This window comes from Acanthochromis polyacanthus, chromosome 11, assembly GCF_021347895.1.
Source record: "Acanthochromis polyacanthus isolate Apoly-LR-REF ecotype Palm Island chromosome 11, KAUST_Apoly_ChrSc, whole genome shotgun sequence".
NCBI classification, from domain to species: Eukaryota; Metazoa; Chordata; class Actinopteri; family Pomacentridae; genus Acanthochromis; species Acanthochromis polyacanthus.
In genome coordinates, this window is record NC_067123.1 from 21,028,266 (window position 1) to 21,047,958 (window position 19,693).

At 38.0% G+C, this 19,693-nt stretch overlaps 3 protein-coding genes across 3 annotated transcripts in view; all 3 read left to right on the forward strand.

Annotated features, from left to right (window-relative positions):
- Positions 1-19,693, forward strand: part of tmem222b (transmembrane protein 222b) — a 538,745-nt gene that overhangs the window by 174,754 nt on the left and 344,298 nt on the right. The gene's annotated exons all lie outside the window — the stretch shown is intronic.
- LOC110963862 (uncharacterized) lies at positions 1,028-5,338 on the forward strand. Its single transcript, XM_051955571.1, has 8 exons — positions 1,028-1,367; positions 1,490-1,679; positions 2,370-2,501; positions 2,619-2,762; positions 2,976-3,108; positions 3,357-3,507; positions 3,742-3,878; positions 5,319-5,338. The coding sequence occupies exons 1-8, from the start codon at positions 1,246-1,248 to the stop codon at positions 5,336-5,338; spliced, it is 1,029 nt and encodes a 342-aa protein (XP_051811531.1). The 5' UTR covers positions 1,028-1,245.
- On the forward strand, positions 5,465-18,013 carry LOC110972226 (ubiquitin-conjugating enzyme E2 E1-like). The gene is made up of 9 exons (XM_051955226.1): positions 5,465-5,581; positions 8,179-8,300; positions 8,447-8,544; positions 9,340-9,476; positions 10,707-10,831; positions 12,005-12,150; positions 14,985-15,087; positions 15,755-15,891; positions 17,084-18,013. The coding sequence occupies exons 2-9, from the start codon at positions 8,256-8,258 to the stop codon at positions 17,205-17,207; spliced, it is 915 nt and encodes a 304-aa protein (XP_051811186.1). The 5' UTR covers positions 5,465-5,581; positions 8,179-8,255; the 3' UTR covers positions 17,208-18,013.

A 19,693-nucleotide genomic window follows, 5' to 3' on the forward strand; every position in this document is an offset into this window, starting at 1 on the left:
ATGTCATTTCCTGTCAAGCATTCACACTGTCATGACCTCCCGATGGCAAAGGCAAAAAAAAAAAACAAAAACATGATCTGTGGTGCTTTTTCCTTCAATGGAACAATGGAGCTTCAGATTGCGCAGGGTATCAAACAGAGGCTGGCACAGTCTGGCTGCAGACCACCTCTCTCAAGCCCCTCCACCACCCTTCTCAGGGACCCCTCTCGAGGCTGGAGATGTTGCAGGGGAAGCCCTCATGACTGAGGGCCTCGTCTGTGTCCTTTCAACAGGACAATGCTGCAGTTCACAATGCCCACTGACAAAGAACTTCTTCCAGGAGAATAACATCACTCTTTTGGACCATCCTGCATTTTCCTATTATCTAAATCCAACTGGGAACATTTGGGGATGGATGGCAAAAGAAGTTTACAATAACGGACATCAGTTCCAGACAGTGAATGCTCTTCATGAAGCCATCTTCTCCACTTGGAGAAGTGTTCTCACCAGCCTCCTGGAAACATTCGCATCAAGCATGCCTAACAAATTTTTGAAGTGATCCAGAAGAACAGTGGGGCTACTTACTAGTGAGTCCTTTTTTGACACTTATGTTTCTGTTTTTTTGTTTGTTTTTTTGAGCTATGGCCTTGAAGTTTCGATCAGCTGATGAACAACCTATTTCAATTTAATTGCTGTTTTCAATAAATTGCTCCCTAAAATGTTTTCTTTTGCTCCTATTTTTTAAAATTTGTTTTGCATGTTGAAGCTCTACTTAGAACCTTCGTAAAATTCAACAGTGCAAAATGCAATTTCTTGCAATTTTTCAACTGGTCTTAAGATATTGATCGGGAGTATATTTGAAATGCAAAACAATTTTCGAAATGAATAATGATACAGAAAGTCCCACCCTGCCAGCTGACAGATTTCTGAAATTTGTTATATGTCCAAAAAACCCTGAAAGTCTGAATCTGTGTTTGTGTCATTGGTACACTGCAGCTTGAGGGTCAGAATATTTAGCTATGGTGTTGACCGCTTATTTCACTCATGATGTGTCATCCAGAAAATAAAAAAAATACCCTATGTACATGTTAACAAGGTAAATAAACAGTTCACTAGACTTTTACCAGAGGGGATCTTTCAGGGTTTATGCACTTTATTTCAACACAAGTGTATATCAGCTCATGTGACACATCTATGATTAATCCCTCATCACATGAAGGACGTGATGAGTAGAATGTGATCTTTACCTTTATATTTTTGCGCCACATGGAACATTTCATACAGGGAGACTTTGAAGTGACAGTGAACTTGGAAAGTGACACAATAGCTACTCTGAAGAACAAGCTGGCAAATGAAAGTGGAATTCCTTCACATGTCCTTCATTACAAGTAAGGATTTATTATTATTTACTGACAACATGGCTTTTGAAGCTGATGTATAATACCACTATTGTTTTTTTCATATGCTGCCACTGTTCATGTTTCATGTGCCTTATCAACCATATTTTCAGAGGTGACACTGGCAGTGGCAACACACTCCAAAGTTGTGGAATCACAGAGGGGTCAACGTTGTACTTCTCGTTGTCCACCTTCTCTGAGGAAGCTCAGGCTGCCACTGCGTTCTTCATTGATGATGTTGTGCCCTCAGTCCAACAAACATCCAAAGGAATGAGTTTCTTGTTGTCATCTCTCTACATCATTGTAAGCAGTCTGTCATACAGTAGTTATTGTTACAAGTACACTCGCCTCTGTGCATATTAATTTAAACAGATGCATTGTTATTTATAACCACTTATGTAACCTTCAGCTAAATCATTTGCACTGGACTAGGTATTATATAAGAAAAAACAAAATATAATGACATGTTTTACAAGTTTCATGCATTGATTACCTGACCCTGATCCAAAACACTACTGATCTATATACATTTTCTATTTATTTATTTTAAAAGACAACTGACACAGTTTTTGCAAACAGCAAAAAACACAAAATATAGGACAAACACACCATAAAGATGTCCGTAATACATTACAAGAACTAATCTGCCTCCTCTGCTCTTTTTCAAAATTCTGATATTGATCATCCGTTATCTATAGCTACCCCAATACACTAATTATGGTGTGGTGGGGCTGGAGTCATTCTAAGCTCACTTAGGGCGAAGGCAGGGTGAAGTTAGTGGAAGTGTTAACCACTGAGTCACTCTGCAGCCCCTGATATTGATCAGAATCTTTTAAAATATACTAGTATATGACTATAATATGTTTTTCTCTCTTCCAAATGCTGATATACTCACTTATCCAATATATTTAAAATGCATAAACCACGGTACAGTTGTACTTTCAGGTCATTCTGACAGAATTCTAATTTTTGAATTCTAATTCTCCTTTCTAGAAATGCAAGCTTTCAATGGATTCACAGAAGAAGTTGATTGGCTATATCCGAAAACTGACTGGATGTAACCCTCTGGCCCAAAGTTTGCATCAGTTACTCTGTAAGAATGAAACCATATCCAGGACCCAGAAGGTAAATTATACACAATACAGAATGGTGTGATGTTACTTTGACATATTTATTACTTTTATCCCTGACAGAATGTTATTTCAGTTTATTAAAAAACCCTTTTTTTTCTCTTTAATGTAGATTGCAGTGGTTGAAGGCCTGTATGCTCTCTTTCGAGAGCTTTTGCCACGTCTTGGAATGAATCAAGGGGAAAAGATCATTGAGGACCTTGATGTCTTTGAGTATTCAACCTACTGCTGGGCATATCTAATGTCAGAGGCTAAGGTATTTACAAACTAGTCCAACTTGTTTCCTTCATGTTTCAGCCAGCAAAGCTTCCAGTTCTTTTTTTTTTTTTTTTTTTTTTACCATCTAAGTATTCTATATGTGCTTGATGGGTCACGGCTCTGGGGAATAGTCCTGATCAGTTACAAAGTTTCCAATTGTAGTGCTGTCTATATGCCTCATATATCACTACCCTGTATTATTTGATAGAAGGAGACATCAGAACATGAGAATTATGCACCGTATGGTCTGATGGCAGAAGACGGCAGTCGCTTCTGTGAACCAGTCACTGTACCTGGAATACCAGGTGCCATGGAAAGAGCAGCTGTACTGCAGAAAATTAAAGGTAAGAATAATATGTCTATTGTTATTTGATTCATAAGCTCAAATGATGTAAAATTATATTAACAAACCCGCTAACGAGTACACATGCTAACTATGTAAATGTCTGTGTCTTGTTTTCCTCTTTATATAACTGATATAGTGGATCACTAGTATAGGTTATAATAACACTTTCATTCTCATCTCTGTAATTGTCTGAGAGTAATTATGTGTTATTGAGGTAATTTTATTTGAACTGAATCTGTTTCTAAGATGGAGAGAGGATTCCAAACTGCAGTGATGAGGTTTTGCGAGAAACATCACTCAAGAGAGCTACCAACATTGAGAAAATTTTGCTCAGTGTTCATCCTTCACTCACAACCTATCATGTTTGGATTTCTCATGACAGCGTGACTGGTCAGAAGTAGGTATTATTAACTTACCTGTTCAGGAAATGTGCTGAAACTAGCAACAATAATGCAACACACATATGTGGACATAGGTTTGTCATACTTCAACATACTTTATAGTCCACTTATAGTACTTTATGGGCATATCAGTGGCCTACAGTAAATATCATTGTAGCACATGTAATGTAGATTAGTAAGACATGATCTAATCAGTAATGTAAGCATTGTGATTCTGTTTAATAATTCAGTTTTCAGATAAATACTGGCAGGACTTTTGGAAGCATGGTAGAGGACTTGAAAGCTTTCCCTGACCTCAGTGTGACTCCACCACTGCTGCTGAAGGATTTAGGGTGTCAAGACCCACATCTTGTTTTCATAAGTGAAGGTACCACCCAACTTTTTTGTTACACATGTGCAAATGCATGCACACACGCACACACGCACGCATGCACACATGAATGCACATGGGGTTATTATGGCCCTGTCCCCATAATTGAAAATGTCCTCAGAGTTTTGGTTTGTAATCAGGTCAAATTACCTTAGAAACCATAAAAATCAACACATACATGTTCGTTCTCTCTCTCTCTGTCTCTCTCTCTCTCTCTCTCTCTCTCTCTGTTATAGTATTATGTCTTCTGTGCTAATTTTTGGTTATATATGTGTAATATTCTGTATATTTTAACAAGTACTTTTATCTTTGCAGACAATGTTGGTGTTTATCTGAATAAAAATAAGCTAACACCTGCAATGATTGATGTGTATGATTTTCTGTCTGGGAAAAACAAACAGCTGGATGTGGATGAATTGGCAGCATCGTAAGTGTTCTTTTATCATTTATGTCATCTGTTTGTTTTGTTTTGTAAAGTATTTAAACACATACACATTACACGTACATGCATACACAGCACAAATAAAATCAAGTTATGCTGACACAAAAGTTTAGGTTGATATTTACACTGTATTTCATTTGTTGTTTCTGCATAAAATAGCCAACTAAGTTAGAAAGTAAAGATATTAATAAATAGCAGTGCACAGTGTGACCAATGATATGAATATTAAACTATTTGCGAGAATAATAAAAAAAGCAAAAATCATCTTAACGCGACATGAAATTTCCCACTTTTCATGCAGAATTGGTGACCACAGGAATGACCACTCTTTTGTCACAACCAGGACTCCAAAGGAGGCTATACTGGTAATTTCAATCCTTTACTAGTTCAATTGTCTTTAAAGAGTGACCACAACCTGCCTCTTAAAAAGCATAAGCGCTTGCTTATTGAGGGCTACATCATGAACGCTAATAATCTAAACACCAAACTTATCTATCTACTTTAGGTGCTGATAGACACAAGCTCATCAATGTCTAAGAAATGCTATGGAAGTGTGGACATTCAGAAAATCCATGCTGTAAAAGAGCTTTTTGATAACTTTGCATCACGGAGCATGGCTTATGATTTCCACCATATCATTGGCCTTGTGAAGTTCGACTCTACAGTGACTCTACACACATTTACAGAAACACTAGAAAAGTTTAAGGTAAGTATACATGAGGTGTGTAAAATCTATTGTTCAGAGTTTCACTGTACATCTGAATTGGAAAAATATTTATTGAAGGAAAGATATGTTTATTCTCTCTGCTTGCCACATGCCATGGACTCTTGAGCCAAGAATACACACTGCTGTTTTTTTTTCTAGGATCAAGTGCGCGCTCTTGAGGTCTCTTGAGGTACGAAACTGTATGATGCTCTCCAACATGGAAAACTAGAGCTGGACAAAGTAAAACTGAAGTTTCCAGACTGCAGACTTCGCATTCTGTGTCTCACAGATGGGTGGGATTATGGGTAAATTTCCTTCCCCCTATGTTGGTTAGTTATCATGCCATAGCTAACATTCTATAGGTGAATAAAATTAATAGATTGCCAGCTTTATTTTTGTGGTCTTGAAAACATATTTAAATATCTGTGCATAGATCCACAAACAAGCCAGTTCCTGTCACCATCGACCTGATAAAATCTCACATCATAGTGGATTCAGTTCTTCTTGGAGAAGTGACAAATAACATTCTACATGGAATCAGCACTGCGACAGGTAGTTTTTCTTGAAACCTGAAATTTTGCAGAACACAAGTAAAAAAATTATCTGTATTAATAGACTCAATAGTAAACCATGCTGCATGTAATGTAGTGACTGTGAGGTCTTTAGAAAATACAGTCCAAACACAGGCTCAGAAATAAATGTCAAATAAGACACAATTCTCATAAATTTTAATTAATTTTTTTTATTAGGGTTAAAGGTACTGTATGCCTACAATAAGGCAGTCAGAGTTAGTCACTTCAAGACAAGTGACTCATATTTCAAAGAGCAAGAAAACACAAACCAGGCAGACTAGCAAAACAAGAAACACTTGAAACACTTGACTCAAAGAACCAATAACCTTTAAAACTCAAAATGCAAAATATTTTCAGTGTATTTTTATATTCATATGCACACGAGGACAAAATTGTTGGTACCCCTCGGTTAATGAAAGAAAAACCCACAATGGTCACAGAAATCATTTGAATCTGACAAAAGTAATAATAAATAAAAATTGTATGAAAATAAACCAATGAAAATCAGACATTTGAACCGTGATTCATCCATCCATCCATTCTCTATACACCACTTTATCCTCATTAGGGTCGCGGGGGGTGCTGGAGCCTATCCCAGCTGACTCGGGCGAAGGCAGGGGACACCCTGGACAGGTCGCCAGTCTGTCACAGGGCTACATATACAGATGAACAATCACACTCACATTCACACCTACAGACAATTTAGGATAGTCAATTAACCTCAGCATATTTTTGGACTGTGAGAGGAAGCCAGAGTGCCCGGAGAAAACCCACGCATGCACAGGGAGAACATGCAAACTCCATGCAGAAAGATCCCAGGCTCAGGCTGGGATTTGAACCGGGGATCTTCTTGCGAAAGTGCTAACCACTACACCACTGTGCAGCCCAACCATGATTCAACAGAATTATTTTTAAAAATAAACTCATTAAATAGGCCTGGACAAAAGTGATAGTACCCCTAGAAAAGACTGAAAATAATGTGACCATTCAGACATGTTCAATCAAAGTGTGTCCTCTAATTAGCATTACAGGTGTCTACAAGCTAATAATCACTCAGCCTATTCATAGGCTTACAAGTAGTCACTGTGCTGTTTGGTAACATGGTGTGTACCACACTATACATGGACCAGAAGAAGCGAAAGAGAGAGTTGTCTCAGGAGATTAGAAAGAAAGTGATAGACAAGCATGTTAAAGGTAAAGACTATAAGACCATCTCCAAGCAGCTTGATGTTCCTGTGACTACAGTTGCACATATTAGTCAGAAATTTAAGATCCATGGGACTGTAGCCAACTTCCCTGGACGTGGCCGCAGGAGGAAAACTGATGACAAATGGAAGAGACGGATAATACGAATGCATCAAAAGAGCCCAGAACAACGTCCAAAGACCTTAAAGGTGAACTTCAAGGTCAAGGTACATCACTGTCAGGTCGCACCATTCGTTGTTGTTTGAGCCAAAGTGGACTTCATGGGAGATGACCAAGGAGGACACCATTGTTGAAAACAAATCATTAAAAAGCCAGAATAGAATTTGCCAATCTGCATGTTGGCACAAAGCTTCTGGGAGAATGTCCTATGGACAGACGAGACAAAACTGGAATTTTCTGGCAAGGCACGTCAGCTCTATATTCACAGATGGAAAAATGAAGCATATCAAGAAAAGAACACTGCCCCTACTGTGAAACATGGAGGAAGCTCTGTTATGTTCTGGGGCTGCTTTGCTTCATCTGGCACAGGGTGAATTGAATCTGTGCAGGGTACAATGAAATCTCATGACTATCAAGGTATTCTAGAGAGAAATGTGCTGCCCAGTGTCAGAAAGCTTGGTCTCAGTCGCAGGTCATGGGTCTTGCAACAGGATAATGACCCAAAACACACAGCTGAAAACAGTCAAGAATGGCTAAGAGGAAAACATTGGACTATTCTGAAGTGGCCGTCTATGAGCCCTGATCAAAATCCTATTGAACATCTGTGGAAGGAGCTGAAACACGCTGTCTGGAGAAGGCACCCTTCTAACCTGAGACAACTGGAGCAGTCTGCTCATGAGGAGTGGAACAAAATACCTGCTGTGAGGTGCAGTAGTCTCATTGACAGTTACAGAAATCGTTTGATTGCAATGATTGCCTCAAAAGGTTGTGCAACAAAATATTAAGTTATGGGTACCATCATTTTTGTCCAGGCCTGTTTAATGATTTTATTTTTTAAAATAATTCTCTTAAACCATGGTTCAAAAGCAATGTCTGATTTTCACTGGTTAATTTTCATATAATTTTTATTTATTATTACTTTTGTGAGATTCAAATTATTTCTGTGACCATTGTGGGTTTTTCTTTAATTAACCGAGGGGTACCAACAATTTTGTCCACGTGTGCACATACAAGCATAGAGAAGTAAGGAAAATAATAGTATGTGTAGATGAGGTTAAAAGCAAGGGCAGCTAGATATATCACAAAGGATAAGTATTCTACTTTTAAAACTGAGATAACAATCAAAAAAATTCTGAACAGATCCCACAACATCCCTTGAACATAATACAATGTTCAGTTTGTGGTTAATTAATAAATAATCTGTTCTTTTAGGGGGCTGCTGTTTCAAACCAGAGACAAGCAAAGATGGTCTCAAGCTTTTTGAGATTGAGACTGTCCTTTCTTTGGAGATGAGGAAACCCAAATGCAAAGCTGATCCTTCCTCCATCACTGAAGTTAGTACATCATTATTATCCATAAAGAAGTTGTACATCGTTTGAAATTTTGGCTGTACCACTGTAGATCAATTGAAAATAGAATTAAAATCAGCTTTGGATGTTGCAAAAAATCTGAAGGTTTACCACAATTCGTTATTTTTCAGGATCTTTTGAAAGGGTTCTTTGCTACTCATGGATATGATAAATCTCCAGAAGCCATCTTACCAAGCCAGATGGACAGTCAAGTTACAGTGACACAGATGTAAGTAGCAGAAGGCGCTTTATTCATAGCAGCTTGGCATATGTCTCATCTGCTGAGGAATACTTTTCTGGATCATAAGTGTGCTTTCACAATTTCAGTATTTTCTAGTTTGTGTTGACAAAAAAAACAAAAAAGGACTGTATCAGTCATTTACTGGAATAGCAAGACAGACCATTTTGTTGTCGTGGCCTAAAGGTGTAATAGGGTACTCATTCTCGGCCTCAGTTCTTTGCATTACAACATAGTCTCCTTTACAGTGTTTCTCAGTTGCTTTGATACATTTCTCAGATCAAAATTGAAATTCTCAAAACTAATTGTTCAATCTTCACATCATTGTGTCACTTGTCCACATCAAAAAAGCAGTTTCTCATTTCTCTGAACAAGTTGCAAATGCTTTGGTACATCCATGCAAATGATTATGTACAATTCTCTGCTGTTTCTTACATTATCAATTGCTTTTGTCGTGTTGATCATAATGTATTATCATGGATCTCTGTTGAATAGTCTCGAGCAGCCAGCTCCAGGTTTTTCTCTCCTTTTATCTTTGATTGCTTCAAATATGACTTTTTGTGGCAGGATATAAGGCTGTAAGGGACATGATAAGTGGTAGTTACACCCCTTGTTTCTGGGTGAGGTCAAGAACTTCTTGAAGTGCCCTTGTATGTTCCTCTGAATGGATGTAAGTTAATGATTGTAACTTGTAATTCCTGGATTGTTCTTTTTTCCTGCTCTAGATAAATGTATACAGCACTCAGACAATTCTACAATTGTAGTAAATACTATGTCTCCAACTAGTGTTTTGAAAAAGAAAATCCAGGAGGCTAAAGATGGGCGATTCATGGAGAAGGACAGACGTATCTTGGAGGAGCTGAAGAGTCTACACTGTGACCCTCATCCCTACTTCTCTATCTTTCCATCTGAATCTGACTTTAGTAAGTAGTGTATTTTCATAACGTAGCGTTTTCCTGACCTGAGTTTTTTGTTGTTGTTTGTATTTTGTTTCCATTAATATCATGAGACACTCACTAGCCACTTTATAAGACACACCTGAAATATCTATAGCAATACACCCCACTAAATTAAAAAAAATGCATGTAATGCAGTTCAGGACACTGTCACACACTTTGAATTCAATGATGGATTCTGAGACAAAATTTTAAAAAATAAATCCTTGAAGCTCAACTAATTCAGTAGAATCCTCACCTTTTGGACAACTTCAACCAAAACTGACTGTAAACCTTTGAAAAAGTAATATATACGAGAGATCAGTTGAATTTGTTTGCATTAGATTGTGGCCAGTTAGTGTATAACTGATTGTATTGATGTGTAAGAAATGCTGTTCACAAACTGAAATGTATGTTGAGTAGATGGGTTTCTCTTTTGTAAAGGATCAAGGTTGTATATGCAGGAAAAGGGAAGCAAATATAAATTTTATATTGCAGTGTTAATTAATATACATACATCTTGAGCCTCCAGGAATAGAAATTTAATATCCACACACTAATAGCGTTGTTCCATTATACATTTACCAAATCATAAGAAGTTCCCATGTATATAAATTATGTGAACATTGTAGCAAAATGTAGCCTCAAGCGGCCCTACCACATATGTGGAAACTACACTTTATGAATAAAATTGCTCTTGTTCACTATCAGGGCACCACTAAATGTAAAATTTGAAATTTTATTTCTAATATTCATTATTGAATATTAATAAATGGCCAAATTTGCTTGTATTGATCAGTCTTAAAATCAAAAGTCGTGAATTCTGATTTCATTGACGTCCAGTTCCTAAACAAAGAAATATATGGTAGAACTGTAAGTAATTATATACAAACATTTATTAACCAGTACTACAAACAAACAGTAAGACAACAGTGACATCACAACAGATGGTGAATGCATGAATGAATATAAGGAAAAAAACAAATAAATTAACAGTGATCATCACTGGAAGCAGTTCTTAGAACAGTGAGCAATTTAGCAGTTTTAGGTAGTTTTCTTTGAAAAATCACTTCAACTTGGAAAGATGATTCCTTATTAAAGAAGTTCTGCACGGGAGAAGTAAAAAGTGCTGATGGCCTTTAAATTTACTCAATATATTTAGTCTAGCACTTTTAGTGGCAAGAGTTAACTACTGTGTCCTATTTTTAAACTTTTCAGCATTCTGGAAGATTCTCATGGAGGGTCCTCCTGACACTCCTTATGCGAAAGGAGTCTTTGAGCTGTTCTGCCAGTTTGGCAACGACTACCCAGTGAAGCCTCCGACTGTTCGCTTTGTCACACGTGTATCCTTCCAAATACACAGGGCTTATTTTTAAAAATAAACATGCATCAGTATAAGTAATGACATGGATATCAAGTCTAGTGTTATTATTGCTTTTGGATCAAATCCTAGTGTACACTGTACAGTAAACTGTACTGTACAGTGTACACTTCTCATTCACTTTTTATTTGCAAGTTTAAGATATATAAATGATATAAACTTTGGAAGCAAAGCCTATTGAGAGTGAGTCCATTTAACTCATTCGCTGCCATTGACGTCTATAGACGTCAATCATGTTTTTTGACTGGGGGGGCTGCAGGACAGTCTGGCGGAGCTTGTCGGTGAAAATCCTGGAGTTTTGGAACGTGAGAGTGTTGCGGTGGGCCAAAAAAAATGACAAAGACAGTGACCATGGTGGGCCGACAGCAAAAAGTGCCGTTGACAACAGCCGCTGGCGATCAAAGCCGCGCTAGTTTTCGGTTTCGGTTTCGCCACCACCGCTCTCTTGAACTCATCTGATGAAGCCGAGTCAGATGAGTTTAGAGCGAGCACACATACACACACAGACACACACACACCTAAAAATATTTTGTTTAAATTTTGTAAGATGTATTGTTCTGAATCAAAATGTTGACTTGTGTTGTTTGTTTGTAAATAAATGATTTAGCTAGCAAAAGGTTAAAAAGTTGACCTCAAAATGCTTTTTCCGAGTTGTTTTTGTTGTTTCATTTGAGTAAACAACTGTTCAGTTGTGTGGGATGTCACTAAACCAAAAAATATTGGCATCAAAGTGATTGATGTGCCTCTCTGCAAAAAAAGCTCGTTTTCTGTTTTTTGGTCAAAAACAGGTGTTTTTGCTGAAACTACCCTATGTTCTGCTGCCGATAACTTTAGAACCGAAAATGCTAGAAACGAACTTTTTTTCCTGATGAAAGAAGAGAATCTACACTTTCTTTCGATAGTTTCAATGTTTATGTAGTCTAAAAACTTGATATTCTGTAGATCTTGAAAAATCTGTCAAAATTCTTAAAAACTCTGGCAGTAGGGGGCTCTTTGCTCTGAAAACGGCTAGCAGCCAATGAGTTAAGGGTTTCTAAAAGAGACACTGTGTCTCAAAAAGATAACATGACGTTTTCATTACAGTCAGTGTGGTATTGAGTGTACCTGTACAGTTATTTTCTGAACACAGATAAAGATCTACCACTGCAACATTAACAGCGTGGGCCGCATCTGCCACAACATATTTGACCGGAACTACAATGCCCAAATCACCATGAGAGATATCCTTGAAGCTGTGTTTGGACTGCTGATCGCTCCTGAGCCTGAAGATCCACTGGACAGGTAAGATTACAACCCTTACACGCCCATGCATCAGTGATTATAGGCACAGGCTGATCATCTCCTCATCTCAACACTGTGTGCACATGCTGTATACAAACCATACTTGGTGGATGTGTTTTTGCTGAACAATTCTTATACATTCGAATACAAGCCAGAGCACAGGACAAAGTGACACAAATTCCTCCTAGTTTGTGTTGACACCAAGAAGTCTGAATATTCTTAAAGTTTATCAAGTATCGCTGAAATGCTTGCTGCCCCAGTCCTGCTGGCAGCCAGCCTTCACAATCACTTCTAGTCTGTGTTGAGTTTATAAACTAGTTCGTTTGTAAAAATAAATCCTTTTTGAATATTCTGTCTATCTCCATCTGTGATCTGTGTCTGCGCTCGGGTTCTCAGACTACAACATGTGACAGAAAAGGATGGATGGATTACAATTGTTTGCACTGAAAAACTGTTTGATTAGAGACTCTCTCAGTCAACAAATACTGTACGTACAATAATTTAACTTTTGGTGTCTTCCCATGCCAGATTTTGAAAGTCCTATTTTTCAGACAAAATAAAGTGTACTGAATTCTTGCAACATTTCACAAATATTGCCACAAGCTACACTCAACAAAAATATAAACGCAACACTTATGTTTTTGCTCCCATTTTTTATGAGATGAACTCAAAGATCTAAAACTTTTTCCACATACACAATATCACCATTTCTCTCAAGTATTGTTCACAAATCTGTCTAAATCTGTGATAGTGAGCACTTCTCCTTTGCTGAGATAATCCATCCCACCTCACAGGTGTGCCATATCAAGATGCTGATTAGACACCATGATTAGTGCACAGGTTTGCCTTAGACTGCCCACAATAAAAGGCCACTCTGAAATGTGCAGTTTTATCACAGCACAATGCCACAGATGTGGCAAGATTTGAGGGAGCGTGCAATTGGCATGTTGACAGCAGGAATGTCAACCAGAGCTGTTGCTTGTGTATTGAATGTTCATTTCTCTACCATAAGCCGTCTCCAAAGGCGTTTCAGAGAATTTGGCAGTACATCCAACCAGCCTCACAACCGCAGACCACGTGTAACCACACCAGCCCAGGACCTCCACATCCAGCATGTTCACCTCCAAGATGGTCTGAGACCAGCCACTCAGACAGCTGCTGAAGCAATGGGTTTGCATAACCAAAGAATTTCTGCACAAACTGTCAGAAACCGTCTCAGGGAAGCTCATCTGCATGCTCGTCGTCCTCATCCGGGTCCCGGTGGGGTTATGGTACGGGCAGGCGTCTGTTATGGACGAAGAACACGGGTGCATTTTATTAGTGGCATTTTGAATGCACAGAGATACCGTGACGAGATCCTGAGGCCCATTGTTGTGCCATACATCCAAGAACATCACCTCATGTTGCAGCAGGATAATGCACGGCCCCATGTTGCAAGGATCTGTACACAATTCTTGGAAGCTGAAAACGTCCCAGTTCTTGCATGGCCAGCATATTCACCGGACATGTAACCCATTGAACACGTTTGGGATGCTCTGGATCGGCGTATACCAGTCGCGGCTGGCCAATAGAGGGCGCTCGGGCCCCCTTCACACCTGAGACAGCTGGAGCAGTTTGCTCACCAGGAGTGGACACATGCAGAAGTCTCACTGAGAGTTACAGAAATCACCTGACTGCAGTGACTGGTTTAAAAGGTTGTGCAACAAAATATTGAGGGTACCATCATTTTTTGTACAGGCCTGTTTCATATTCATACAAAGTAATCTTCAACAGAAGAGTACTGTCTGTCTGTATACACACACACATTTATTCCCTTGACCAGATTTTAATTTGTATAAAGTTGACTTTAGCACATCATCCAGCAGTGTATTGCATTTAGTAATTTTTGGATATTTTGTCTAAATAGTATGTGTTTGCTTATGTAATCTTCTCATCATTTTCTGGCTTGTTCACTGAAATGTTGAAATCATCAAACTTGTTGCAGATTGTATTTTTCTTTGTCTGCTAATTGAAAAATCACTTAATTGTTGGAGTTCTGATCAGTTAGTAACATTTAGCTTTATCATAAATTACTGTACAGTATTTTTCTGTTCTACTATTAATTTCTTAATATACTTAACACTTAACATAATACTTGACTCGTCAATTCAACACTAATGCACTGTTTCATGTGCTCAGCTTTTATTGCCAAAATTGTGGTTACGCAATATGTTGTTCATGTCTTGTGCAAAAATGCCTCAAGTTATTAATATTGGCATTAAATAATTATTATTTCACAGAGCACTGATATCCTGCTGTTTCTGTTCAGTTGTATCGAGATGGTTACTGAAACTGACTTGATATGGCACAGCCCCACCTAGAATATTTTTCACCAGCCGCCACTGGACAGCTTGTACCAGTTCCCGCCAATATCCAGCAACTTCGTACAGCCATTGAAGAGGAGTGGACCCCCCAATAAAACAAAACTGCACCTTTCAGAGTGGCCTTTTATTGTGGGCAGTCTGAGGCACACCTGTGCACTAATCATGGTGTCTAATCAGCATCTTGATATGGCACACCTGTGAGGTGGGATGGATTATCTCAGCAAAGGAGAAGTGCTCACTATCACAGATTTAGACAGATTTGTGAACAATATTTGAGAGAAATGGTGATATTGTCTATGTGGAAAAAGTTTTAGATCTTTGAGTTCATCTCATAAAAAATGGGAGCAAAAACAAAAGTGTTGCGTTTATATTTTTGTTGAGTGTATTTACATGAATGCTTGTGCAAAAACATTCAATTTTGATTACGTTGAAGAAGTATATTAGTAACAGGTGTGGATTTTTCTGCTCAAGCATTCTGGCCGAGGAATACCTGACCAGTCATGAGAAATATGAACAAGAGGCCAAAAAGCAAACTGAAGAAACTGCTGGAGAATCACTGGATGCTAAGGAGAAGGTAGATCAGCTATTTTGCTTTGAAATAAAATAATGCAAAACTGTAGGAGATGTACAGTATATGCTGTAAGACAATAATAGTAATAATACATTTTATTTGTAAGCGCCTTTCTTGACACCCAAGGTGGCTTTACAAGAAAACAAGTGATGCAACACAGTGGTATACATGCTCCTGCCCAACTTCTTTGAAATGAGTTGCAGCCATGAAATTCAATCTAAGATCATTGCATTGCACCATGATTTACTTAGTGGAGTAGTTATTACCCTTATATAGATTACTACAGTAGTTCAATAGAACTATTTATTGCATACCAACACTACCTCAGCAGAGCAACAGATGGTCTCAAATGCATTTTTAAGGCAAGAAAGTTAACTTTTGACCAGACCCACCTATTAGCTACAAAACATTTCTGATGACGATCTCATGAAGCTGTTGACAAATAGCCAGCAGTGTTCAAAGTTGTCACTGAGAGAAACTGTGTCAACTCTGAACAATCTTAAAGTGTTTCCTGCTTTCACACTTTTATTATTGCATATTCTGTTTCACAGTTTTAATTTACTTAGTTTTGTTTTACAATGTAGAAAATAATATAGAAAAACTCAGGTAATGTGGTTCTGTAAACATTTTATGAAATGCCAATACTAACTGTGTACTTTTGATTTGAAAGAAACTGGTGATGCCTGTGCCACAGTTTATCCCCCCACATCTCATCTGTCCTCTCACCAAGAAGATATTTGTTGTACCAGTAATAACAAAATATGGGACAGTATATGAACAGAAGGCTGTCCACAAACACCTGACAATGTAAGTTTCTTAAGTTATTTATTATTGCTGTGTTGTCATTGTAATTATGTTTACTTTCAAGTTTTTTTTCTGATAGATTAATAACAAATAATCTTAAGTACACATAAGGCTACTTTTAACACACATTTTCTTAAAAACGTTTTTTCAAATCATTGGGAGCATTTTTATGTAGAACTTTAACACAACTGTAATAGATATATATGTATATTAAATATCTATGAACAGTGTATTTGTCTAAAACATTAGTTTGATATTTTCCATTCAAGCTTAAACTGTGTATATTTTATACAGGGACAGTCAAGGAATGTCCAATGAATTTGCTTTAATAAAAGGAAAGTCAAGAAATAATACAGAGTCAGTGGGACACATGAATCAGGACACAAACTAACTTGAGGTCAAATTACCTTATGTTCTTACTGAGTCAGCAAATAGTCTGCACAACCTTCGAATTATAAAAATAAAACCAGACTGTACATTAAAATGATCTGTGTAAACCCAACTGAACAGAAACTGAGATGATTTCTTGTGTTTACCCATTGCAGAAGATAAAGGCTTCAACTTATGCCTGAATAATTCAGAACAACATCACCAAAAATTCTCTCACTTTGTAGCATAGACCATTGTAGCAGTAGCACATTAGCTGAATGTGTTGCATTATGAAGTGGTGAAAGTAAGAAAAACTAAATCTGTCAGAAATTTTATCAAGTGTCAGGGATTTATTTTCTTAATTTATTCTTTCAAAGTTTATAAAAAGCAGTATCGGTGCTGTAATTGAAGGGGGCTTGAGCCTATCATGTTAAGAGGTTTTAACTTTAATTGACTTACATCTTATTTGGACATACCAAGCTATAGCATTAAATCATATTAAACATCGAAGAGGTCAAAAGAAAAATTGAAGTGAGAATTTGCAGGGAAAATACCGTCAGATCCAGCAACCCTTCCCACTTTATAACACCAAAGAACTGCATATATCTTTCTACATGATCTGTCCTTTGTGTGATCTACTATGAGAATAAATCACGTTACGCTTGTTATATTCTAACCATGTTTAGTTAAAACTGTCCTGACAACACAGCGAGTCTAAAATCTCTGCTGTATTAGAGTGAGAGAGATAAAGTGAGAATACCAGCAAGGCTCAGATTTACAACAGTACCCCCTTGAATATTTCCACTGAGTGAATTCTGTTTTACAGGTTCAGATATGATCCACTGGATCCAAAGATGCTGCTAAGAAGAACTGATCTTAAGCTAGACTGTGACATGAAGGAAATGGTGAAGAAATTCCGCTCTCGTCAAATTCTGGAAATCAGTGTGTAACAAATCACTGGAGCTTGGTACTGTTGACATGGTGTAAACACATCACTGACAATTCAGAAACATTGCACTTCGTGCACATTATCAATTTAATATCACATTATAAAATCAAAATTTCATGTTTATGTATTCAGAATGTTAAATGTATTTCTTTACTTCTATTACTAATAGATCAATATTATAGTTTAGTTTAAAATACAAGAAAGATCGAAGACTTGTTATGAATCTCTATCTAGTCATGTTCTTCTAGCTCATCATAAAGATGCACCAGTTTCATAAACTTACTGCTTTCCTATTTTTTTTATTCCAATGAACCAGATTAACATTTTATCTTTATAATAATGGTTGCTTTGTTATGAATGGCCACTGATAGTGATTTTAGTGTAGCAGACCATAATGTATGTATCTGGGGTTAGAAGCTTCTCTGTTGCATTTTTAAATAAGGAGACATTTACAATTTACTGTTGGTGTTGGGATAAAAAAAAAAGCAGACAGAGCATCAGTTTGATACTTTTAATATGATTTTTATGCATCAAAAAAGGCTAAGTTTGGTCACTGGCTGAACAGGGATAAATTCTTACTGAACACCAGATAACTGTACCTATGTTAACCTAATCACAGGAACTCTCTTTCTTTAATAATGAGTGGATGTTTTGTTGCTTTCTTTTTGTTTCCTACATTTGGACCTTTTTTTTTTTTTAAGTCATGCATGTCGTTTGTCAAATTAAAGGGTTTCATGCATGCAGTGTATTCAGTGTTGGTTATTACTGTACATATCCATCAGAGAGGTGCCTATTTGCGAAGAAACATGTTATAAAGATTGGCAGTGCAGCCCTCTAGTCCAGTGCATTTACCAGATAGGAGTGACATCAGCAATTTACACTCAACAAAAATATAAACGCAACACTTTTGGTTTTGCTCCCATTTTTTATGAGATGAACTCAAAGATCTAAAACTTTTTCCACATACACAATATCACAATTTCTCTCAAATATTGTTCACAAATCTGTCTAAATCTGTGATAGTGAGCACTTCTCCTTTGCTGAGATAATCCATCCCACCTCACAGGTGTGTCATATCAAGATGCTGATTAGACACCATGATTAGTGCACAGGTGTGCCTCAGACTGCCCACAATAAAAGGCCACTCTGAAAGGTGTAGTTTTATCACACAGCACAATGCCACAGATGTGGCAAGATTTGAGGGAGTGTGCAATTGGCATGTTGACAGCAGGAATGTCAACCAGAGCTGTTGCTCGTGTATTGAATGTTCATTTCTCTACCATAAGCCGTCTCCAAAGGCGTTTCAGAGAATTTGGCAGTACATCCAACCAGCCTCACAACCGCAGACCACGTGTAACCACACCAGCCCAGGACCTCCACATCCAGCATGTTCACCTCCAAGATGGTCTGAGACCAGCCACTCAGACAGCTGCTGAAGCAATGGGTTTGCATAACCAAAGAATTTCTGCACAAACTGTCAGAAACCGTCTCAGGGAAGCTCATCTGCATGCTCATTGTCCTCATCGAGGTCTCGACCTGACTCCAGTTCATCGTCGTAACCGACTTGAGTGAGCAAATGCTCACATTCGATTGCGTCTGGCACGTTGGAGAGGTGTTCTCTTCATGGATGAATCCCGGTTTACACTGTTCAGGGCAGATGGCAGACAGCGTGTGTGGTGTCGTGTGGATGAGCGGTTTTCTGATGTCAAAGCTGTGGATGGAGTGGCCCATGGTGGCGGTGGGGTTATGGTATGGGCAGACGTCTCTTATGGACGAAGAACACAGGTGCATTTTATTGGTGGCATTTTGAATTCACAGAGATACCGTGACGAGATCCTGAGGCCCATTGTTGTGCCATACATCCAAGAACATCACCTCATGTTGCAGCAGGATAATGCACGGCCCCATGTTGCAAGGATCTGTACACAATTCTTGGAAGCTGAAAACGTCCCAGTTCTTGCATGGCCAGCATAATCACCAGACATGTAACCCATTGAACACGTTTGGGATGCTCTGGATCGGTGTATATGACAGCATGTACCAGTTCCCGCCAATATCCAGCAACTTCGCACAGCCATTGAAGAGGAGAGCACCCGCCCCCAATAAAACCAAACTGCACATTTCAGAGTGGCCTTTTATTGTGGGCAGTCTAAGGCACACCTGTGCACTAATCATGGTGTCTAATCAGCATCTTGATATGGCACACCTGTGAGGTGGGATGGATTATCTCAGCAAAGGAGAAGTGCTCACTATCACAGATTTAGACAGATTTATGAACAATATTTGAGAGAAATTGTGATATTGTGTACGTGGAAAAAGTTTTAGATCTTTGAGTTCATCTCATAAAAAATGGGAGCAAAACCAAAAGTGTTGCGTTTATATTTTTGTTGAGTGTATGTCTCACTTCTACAATGGTTGTTTCATTTTTCAGTGAATTCTTTATTGAATTTGGGAATGTTTCAGAAATGACATAAATTCTTCAAACTC

What these genes read in the sequence shown, in the direction of transcription:
- LOC110963862 (XM_051955571.1), top strand. Translation starts at nt 1,246, where the DNA reads ATGGAACATTTCATACAGGGAGACTTTGAAGTGACAGTGAACTTGGAA. An exon ending in TGTACTGCAGAAAATTAAAG is followed by an intron (nt 3,109 to 3,356) that starts GTAAGAATAATA and finishes TCTGTTTCTAAG; the next exon opens with ATGGAGAGAGGATTCCAAAC. An exon ending in TCTTGTTTTCATAAGTGAAG is followed by an intron (nt 3,879 to 5,318) that starts GTACCACCCAAC and finishes TGTGTCTCACAG; the next exon opens with ATGGGTGGGATTATGGGTAA.
- LOC110972226 (XM_051955226.1), top strand. Translation starts at nt 8,256, where the DNA reads ATGAGGAAACCCAAATGCAAAGCTGATCCTTCCTCCATCACTGAA. An exon ending in CACTGGATGCTAAGGAGAAG is followed by an intron (nt 15,088 to 15,754) that starts GTAGATCAGCTA and finishes TTGATTTGAAAG; the next exon opens with AAACTGGTGATGCCTGTGCC. An exon ending in GTCCACAAACACCTGACAAT is followed by an intron (nt 15,892 to 17,083) that starts GTAAGTTTCTTA and finishes TCTGTTTTACAG; the next exon opens with GTTCAGATATGATCCACTGG.